Genomic DNA, 8,309 nt, shown 5'->3' with positions numbered 1-8,309 from the left:
GGCAATACTGGAGGTAGAGTGTTTGAGGTATGACGGCTGAGGTGATGGTAGTTGTAAGATAGTCCTAAAGGAGGTAGGATCAGACTTAGGAGCTGGCCATGGTTTGCTCCAGCCAGTCGTTGAACAGGCACACCTGAACATGGAGACAGAAAATATTTAGTATATGCTCAGCTTGGCTTTTGACTTATATTTATAGGGTATATTTGTGTTTTGTATTGTTATTGTTCAAGGTCTTTATTATTACTAGACCATACCCGTGGGGGGATATGAGCACCCACGCTTGTTTAACGCACATGATTTGGCAACCCGGGAGCCAGCGAACACAAAAACGCTAATAAACAGCTGATATTTGGGGAAATCGAAAAACGGGCTTCGCTGTTCCGTGCACATGGTAATGGTGAATGTCTGTGTGCAAATGCAGAGCAATTGCTCCAGCCACTGAGGAGAACCGGGATTAGTTTTTGGGCTCACCGCACGCACACCGCACACACAGAGCTTTGTAGAATTATAGGAGGATGTGTACGGTAAAGCGTATTGTACTAAAAATATTGTTTCCTTGTGCACAGTGTTTGTACTAACTGACCGTGGTGTATTGTTTATCATACTACTATGCAAGGCTCCAAATTGCCTCTCAGGTATGAATAAAGCTTTTTACATGAATTGAATTGAATTGAATTGAATTGAATTGAATTGAATTGAATTGAATTGAATTGAATTGAATTGAATTGAATTCTCTATTCTATGAATACAAAACTCATAAATAAGACGTTTGAGGTACTGTACCTTAGCGTAGACACCAGGGTTGCCCTTCTCAGCACAACCGTATCCCCAGGATACAACACCCTGCAGCTCACCATTACACACGACAGGGCCACCAGAGTCACCCTGAGAGAGAGAGAGTGAGAGTGAGAGAGAGAGAGAGAGAGAGGGAGAGAGAGAGAGGGAGGGAGAGAGGGAGAGAGAGAGAGAGAAAAGAAAAAGAAAAAGAGGAGGAAAGTGAAACAAGACATACATTAATTTCTCAATACAATTCAACATCAAGACCATCAATATTATAAAAGGAATGACCAATAGGCAGTTCTAACACAATGCTTTACTATTCAGATACATTGGTGGACCTTGTTGACTACAGTACCTGGCAAGAGTCCTTGCCTCCCTCCAGATATCCAGCACAGAACATGGCGTCAGTGATCATGCCAGGGTAGGCGTTGTCACAGTCATCAAAAGACAGGATGGGAATGTCCAGGCACTGCAGCTTGTCGCTGTCATCATCTGGGTGTACATACGGGTCAAAGTGGAAATGGTTGAAAACAATGAAACAGACACGCACACACGCACACACGCACGCACGCACGCACGCACGCACACATACACACACACACACACACACACACACACGCACACACACACACACACACACACACACACACACACACACACGCACACACACACACACACACACAAACACAATGGAGAGATCAGGCCTAATGTATAATGTGTAAATATCATACAAAACTGAATTGTTATGGACCATTTAGATGCACTTTTTCTCAGGTTCACTGGTAACTGAGCTTAACTTTTTAAACAGCTGCTATACTCACAGTAGCTCTGGGTGCTGCCCCAGCCAGAGACTTTGCACATGGTGCCAGCGGGGGCACAGGAAGTGGGCAGAGCCACAGCCTGCACATACTGGTTGAGGGTGGCGGGCTTGCTCAGCTTGATCAGCATGATGTCATTGTTGATGTTGTAGGAGCTGTAGTTGGGGTGACGGATGACACGGGAGGAGGAGATCCACTGCTCGGTACCCTCATCAACCTCGATGTGGTGCTCGCCAAGACGAACCTGAACGCGGCTGGAAAAGAGAGGGAGGCGTGAGAAAGTTTAGGCTCCGGTTAGAGTTCCTCTCCACTTAGTACTTATTTTCTCATTTAATGAGTAAAACTAAATTATTTTAATTAATAAGTATGGTTGACTATGTTAATATAATGTAACTAGCACATATTAAGTGGTTGCAGGTAGACTCCCTTCTCTTCCATTTAGACCCCATGGTCTAAATGGAAGACTGGTAGACAAGTAGTACCACCTAAAGCTCATAAGCATAATATGTTTTCCTGATTGAGGTTTTCAAATGCCTCATGATTCACCAGTTAATCAAGATGTAATCCAGACTATGGTTATAAATATATCAAGGGTATCCTTACGACTTGTAGCAGTGAGCAGCAGACACAACCCAGTTCTCGTTGACCAGGGAGCCACCACAGAAGTGGTAGCCAGAGTTCAGAGACACCTGATGGGGCTGGGAGTGTTTCTCACACTCATATCCTCCGACGATCTTGTCCTCCTCTGCAACTGTAAACAAACATGGAATACATTATTAGATATTTTGTCATCTATAAACAGAAGGGACTTCGAAACAGTTAGAAACCAGTTGAACATAAATTACTTAAATATGTCTTGGTAAAAAGGTAAGTCTTTAGGATCTAGGCCTATACTCACAAGCAGCTCCGATGAGCAGAATGAAGACCAGAGACCTCATGGTTGCTGTGTGATTCTGTGGATGAGAGGACTTCACCTGGACCCCTGGTTTATATAGAGTGGTCAGTCCCTCTCTACAGTGGTCAGTCCCCCCAGGACACTCCCCACACACTTGGTGGACCAATCAGGATGATCAGATACAATTAGACTAAACAGTTGTACTGAGTATGACATAACCAAAGTGTGTTGCTTCTGTAAGTAATTTGAATTATTAATAATGTGTGTGCATTCTTAGACATAACAATTAATATACTTTATTCCGTAATGGCAGGAACTCACATTTCAATTAACTTTTCATATACTTTCGATTAACAAATTTGAGCTAGCAAGCATTGCAAATGGTCTTCGATATTCTGTATCACGGGTACAGTTTGATGCTGTGAACAATTGCATAATAATGTAGTAAAATTAACAGATATTAAATTAACAGGAACACAATGCTATTTGTTTTGTTTCTAATCTTGACATGCATGGAGCTACGAGCCATGAGTAGAGTTCTGCAGACGGCATGGTTCACACACACACACACACACACACACACACACACACACACACACACACACACACACACACACACACACACACACACACACACACACACACACACACACACACACACACACACACAGGACATGGTTTCACCTGAGAAATCAGCCTGCCTGGCCGGAAATACATTTAGAATTCTTCCTAAGAAATATTATTTTGTGGATTGATAGAAATTCAAGGCTGAATTGTTTTATCTTGCAATTAAAGCAAAGCAAATATTGTTGCTTGTAGAAGCAAAATGTTTGACACATGTATTTGACTTAATAAATAAAAATATTGCATAACATATAATCATATTCTAAACATCCAGGGACAGAATTTTAAAGGCGCACTGCAGTGACATTTTCGGTCATTTTATTTTGAAGGTTCAGTCTGAAACGTCGGCTCAACCGACTCTAAACCAATCAGAAGGTCCCATCCGTTCAGGCTATGGGACGTTGGATCTCAATCACTTCAGCCGTGCGCAACACGGCTAGTGTTTGTTTACAAGTGAGAGAGAGACGGCCAGTGAAGCACGTTTGCTACTACCTGGCTTATTTCTAACCTATAATGTTTTCAGATACATATTTTAGTGTGCAGATGAAGTTTAAAATGAGTAATACACTCATCTTCAATGAGATTCAAAACGGAGTATCTCTGTAATTAAAATCAGCTGTGTTTGAAGAACGTGCAGCTATGGGAATCAAACAGGTGCATGTAATCAAGATTCATTTATATTCATGAAGGCTGCGTTATGTCATCACGCAGCACGTTTTCGTTTACAGGAAGTAATTAAGATTGGCTTTTTAGGGACTTTAGATATAAAAATACACAAAAATGGGTTTTTTTCATTTTTTTTTGCATCTATTGTTAGGTATGCCCATATGATGACCACGGATATGCTCTAAAAGTGTGAAAAACATATTTTTCATTTCACTACACCTTTAAACTATTGAATTGATTGAAAATGCACAATTGAGCTACAGTTACAGACTCCCATAATAATTCTGCACTCTATTGTAACTTTAACAAAAAACATAAATACTTTTCTTTCTTTTTTTTACCCATTATTTCAATAACACTCAAACTATTTTTTTTATATTGCAAGATTGGTAATAGTTTTGGGATCTGAACAGTCAGGTTTATTTTAGGTTATTATTTATTTCAGTGAAATGCCATGAAAGGTCCTTATACTGTAATTAAAAATTATGTGTGTCTGATTTTGTGTGTGTGTGCGTACGTACGTGCGCATGTGTGCGTGTGTGTGTGTGTGCGCATGTGCGTGCGTGTGTGTGTGTGTCTCTGTGTGTGTGTGTGTGTGTGTGTGTGTGTGTGTGTGTGTGTGTGTGTGTGTGTGTGTGTGCGTGTGTGTGTGTGTGTGCGTGCGTGCGTACGTGTGTACGTTTGTGCACGTGCACGTGCGCGTGCGCGCGCGCGTGTGTGTGTGTGTGTGTGTGTGTGTGTGTGTGTGTGTGTGTGTGTGTGTGAACCAGGCCATCTGCAGAACTCCACTCGTGGCTCCATGCATGTCAAGATTAGAAAGAAAACAAATTGCATCATTTTCCAAAAGCAAGACTAATCCAGAACACTTTGTACCCACTGGTACGATCCACTGAACAGTCCACTCCACTCATTTTACTACATAATATATATAACTGTTCACAGCAAAATGTAATAATTGCATAATCAAATGTGTTAATCCAAACAAAGTAGCTATAGGAATGTGAGTTCATGCCATTAGGGAATAAAGTATATGAATTGTGATGTCAGGATTGCTATGCACACCAGTCCTTGTAGGGGTGCAGGCCCACGGCAGAATAATCCCAATAACTAGTATTACTATTCAAGAGACAGAAATGTTATGAACAGAGAACTAGATAAAAAACAACGTTACGGCAGAAGCAACTGCCTCCTTCAGGGTAGCTAAGTAGTAAGAATGCACACATTTCTAGGAATGTATTTGCTTATTTCAGAAATGGCTGAAGTGACTATTCATTTCCTTAAAAACCATCATCAAATTATACAAATTGTTGAATTTTATCTGATCATCCTGATTGGTCCACCAAGTGTGTGGGGAGTGTCCTGGAGGGACTGACTGTAGGGACTGACCAATGTAGGGAGGGACTGACCTCTCCATATAAACCAGGGGTCCAGGTGAAGTCCTCTCATCCACAGAATCACACAGCAACCATGAGGTCTCTAGTTTTCATTCTGCTCATCGGAGCTGCTTGTGAGTATAGGCCTAGATCCTAAAGACACTTACCTAACATATTTAAGTGACTTATTTGTATGTTCAACTGGTTTCTAACTGTTTAGACATCCCTTCTGTTTATGGAGGACAAAATATCTAATAACGTATTCCATTTGTGTTTACAGTTGCAGAGGAGGACAAGATCGTCGGAGGATATGAGTGTGAGAAACACTCCCAGCCCCATCAGGTGTCTCTGAACTCTGGCTACCACTTCTGTGGTGGCTCCCTGGTCAACGAGAACTGGGTTGTGTCTGCTGCTCACTGCTACAAGTCGTAAGACAACACTTGATATTTCTTATTTAATTTTATATTTTATATTTTATTAAATGTTTTGTCTAGGTTGAATTTTATTTTGATTTTGGAAAGATATACTGTAGATCACTCTGTTGATCCCACAGAGGAATTCAGGCACCAGAGACAGCATGTCAGTTTAAGTTACAGATAAAGGGCATTAGACGTACGGTAAGATTCAATCATAGAAGAGTAAAATCACAATAAAAATACCATCAATTATTGATATAAAATATACAATCCAGGGCAGGAATTTCATACAAGCCATGAAGGCCATGGCCCCTGATACGTCCTGAGGCCACAATGGCCTTGATACCCTGCCCACACTGCCCCTACTGATTAAACCTCCCCTGCCTCTTTCTTGTCACCAATATTTCTACAAATACTGTCATTTGCAAATATTATTTTGTGATATAAACAGTTTATTTATTAATTATATGTAGTTATATTACAGTATGCATTTGTGTAAAATCATCCTTACCCTTTGAATTAAATGCATTATTTTCGTGTTCTTATGTTTCTATCATTTGTTAATATGTAGGGTAAAACATTCTCAAAGGGAGACAACCTGCAAACACTGCAGATGTTCCAGTTCTATTCTATCATACATAACATACTCATGCACTCAACGTACTTATTGATTAAAATAACGTACTAAGTGGAGAGCAACTATAACCTGAGCTTAAACTTTCTCACGCCTCCGTCTCTTTTCCAGCCGCGTTCAGGTTCGTCTTGGCGAGCACCACATCGAGGTCGATGAGGGTACCGAGCAGTGGATCTCCTCCTCCCGTGTCATCCGTCACCCCAACTACAGCTCCTACAACATCAACAATGACATCATGCTGATCAAGCTGAGCAAGCCCGCCACCCTCAACCAGTATGTGCAGGCTGTGGCTCTGCCCACTTCCTGTGCCCCCGCTGGCACCATGTGCTTAGTCTCTGGCTGGGGCAACACCCAGAGCTACTGTGAGTATATCACCTGTTTAAAAATCTCTCCATAGAGTACAGAAGTCCTGACGTCACTCGTTCATCCCCTGGGTCGTAGAGTAATTTCTCTATGGAGAATAACACTGGGTCATCTTAGAATCGCCTCATATAAGAATTGGGGTCCAAAAATAAACAAACTGTCTCGGTGATATTGTCAGGGAGAAGGCTCTGTATCGTTTATGATAGTCAGTCACTCATATTTGATACAGTCCATTTCTGGCAAAAATGTAACTATTTCGGCCGAAGTAACATTAGCATTTTATCACCGTCAGTTGATGCTTCATATCCATAAGAGTAAAACCGCCGGGATCATTTGTTTATTTTTGGAACACAGATCTTTTTTGACGCGATATTAAACACGTCTATGGGAATTCAGAAGGGGGGGGGGGGGGGGGGAAGCGAGTGAAAGATCCCTCTTCTTTACTCTTCATCATCTTCATAATAATCTGCTTTAGAAACATTGACATGAAAACCAAATATAATCATAATTCATCCTTAATGCAATTTACGCTTTGACAAAGCATTGATTAGGATTTAATTTTCCTCTGTTGTTTTTAACCATTTCCACTTTGACCTGTATGTACCCCCACAGATGATGACAGTGACAAGCTGCAGTGCCTGGACCTTCCCATCCTGTCTTTTGAGGACTGTGACAACGCCTACCCTGGCATGATCACTGACGCCATGTTCTGTGCTGGATACCTGGAGGGAGGCAAGGACTCTTGCCAGGTACTGTAGTCAACAAGGTTCACCTGCAGAGGTCCTCCTTCTCCACCAATGCATCTGAATAGTAAAGCAGTGTGTCAGCCTAGTGGTCTTTCCTTTCACAATATTGATGTTGATGTTGAATTGTATTGAGAAATTAATTTATGTCTTGTTCCACTTTCCTCCTCTTTCTCTTTTGTTTCTCTCTGTCCCTCTCTCTCTCTCAGGGTGACTCTGGTGGCCCTGTCGTGTGTAATGGTGAGCTGCAGGGTGTTGTGTCCTGGGGATACGGTTGTGCTGAGAAGGGCAACCCTGGTGTCTACGCCAAGGTACAGTATGCCTCAAATGTCTTATTTATGAGTTGTGTATCTTTATTCATAGAATAGAGACATGCCATTCATAAAATCAAGGAACGTGCAAGAGCTAATATGTTTTTGAGGTGTATCTAGAATTAGTGTTAGAGTTATACATGTTATTCACAATGTTGAGGAAGCTCTAAATACAAGAATATTACTGAGAAATGAGAAATAAAACTCTGGCACCTTGAATCATAACAGTACAATACACAACTGTACCCTATGAATATCTATCAAACGCCAGCTGAGTATATGCTAAACCTTTCTGTGTCCATTTTCAGGTGTGCCTGTTCAACGACTGGCTGGAGCAAACCATGGCCAGCTCTTAAGTCTGGTCCTACCTCTGTATGTTACAACTACCATCACCTCAGCCGTCATACCTTTTCATCTTGCACAATAAAGTATTTCAGACTTAAAATTGACTTTGTTGTGTTTTCATTGTGTTTTTACTCCCCAAATATATGATTGTCTCCCATTCATATTACATTATTATAGCAAATTGGAATGTGTACAATCTGCATATCATTTGCCTGCAGTGTATTTCACTTAAAACCTCTATAAATAATACTTAGTTGACAGGGGTCAGCTCTACTTGGTCGGCTCTTTTTTCCCTTCTACACCAAAACTCTTCACCAAAAAAATAGCCAATCTTCAAGCTC

The 8,309-nt window shown here is 41.2% G+C and overlaps 2 protein-coding genes across 2 annotated transcripts; one reads left to right on the top strand and one right to left on the bottom strand.

Moving 5' to 3' along the window:
• LOC308084283 (trypsin-1-like) lies at window positions 1-2,587 on the bottom strand. Its single transcript, XM_080426848.1, has 6 exons — window positions 2,497-2,587; window positions 2,202-2,349; window positions 1,602-1,852; window positions 1,136-1,272; window positions 784-885; window positions 1-133 (listed from the first exon to the last, which is right to left on the bottom strand). Exons 1-6 carry the CDS (start codon window positions 2,534-2,536, stop codon window positions 86-88), a joined length of 726 nt encoding a protein of 241 aa, XP_080282974.1. The 5' UTR covers window positions 2,537-2,587; the 3' UTR covers window positions 1-85.
• Window positions 2,588-5,242: 2,655 nt separating this feature from the next.
• Window positions 5,243-8,000, top strand: LOC308084276 (trypsin-1). Its single transcript, XM_080426840.1, has 6 exons — window positions 5,243-5,290; window positions 5,437-5,584; window positions 6,318-6,568; window positions 7,182-7,318; window positions 7,522-7,623; window positions 7,932-8,000. The coding sequence occupies exons 1-6, from the start codon at window positions 5,251-5,253 to the stop codon at window positions 7,977-7,979; spliced, it is 726 nt and encodes a 241-aa protein (XP_080282966.1). The 5' UTR covers window positions 5,243-5,250; the 3' UTR covers window positions 7,980-8,000.
• Window positions 8,001-8,309: the final 309 nt, after the last annotated feature.

Source organism: Gymnoscopelus braueri, assembly GCF_963280865.1.
Source record: "Gymnoscopelus braueri genome assembly, chromosome: 4".
In the NCBI taxonomy this organism is placed as follows: Eukaryota; Metazoa; Chordata; class Actinopteri; order Myctophiformes; family Myctophidae; genus Gymnoscopelus; species Gymnoscopelus braueri.
The sequence above is the reverse complement of the archived record's forward strand: the minus strand, read 5'-3'. Positions and strand labels throughout refer to the sequence as shown.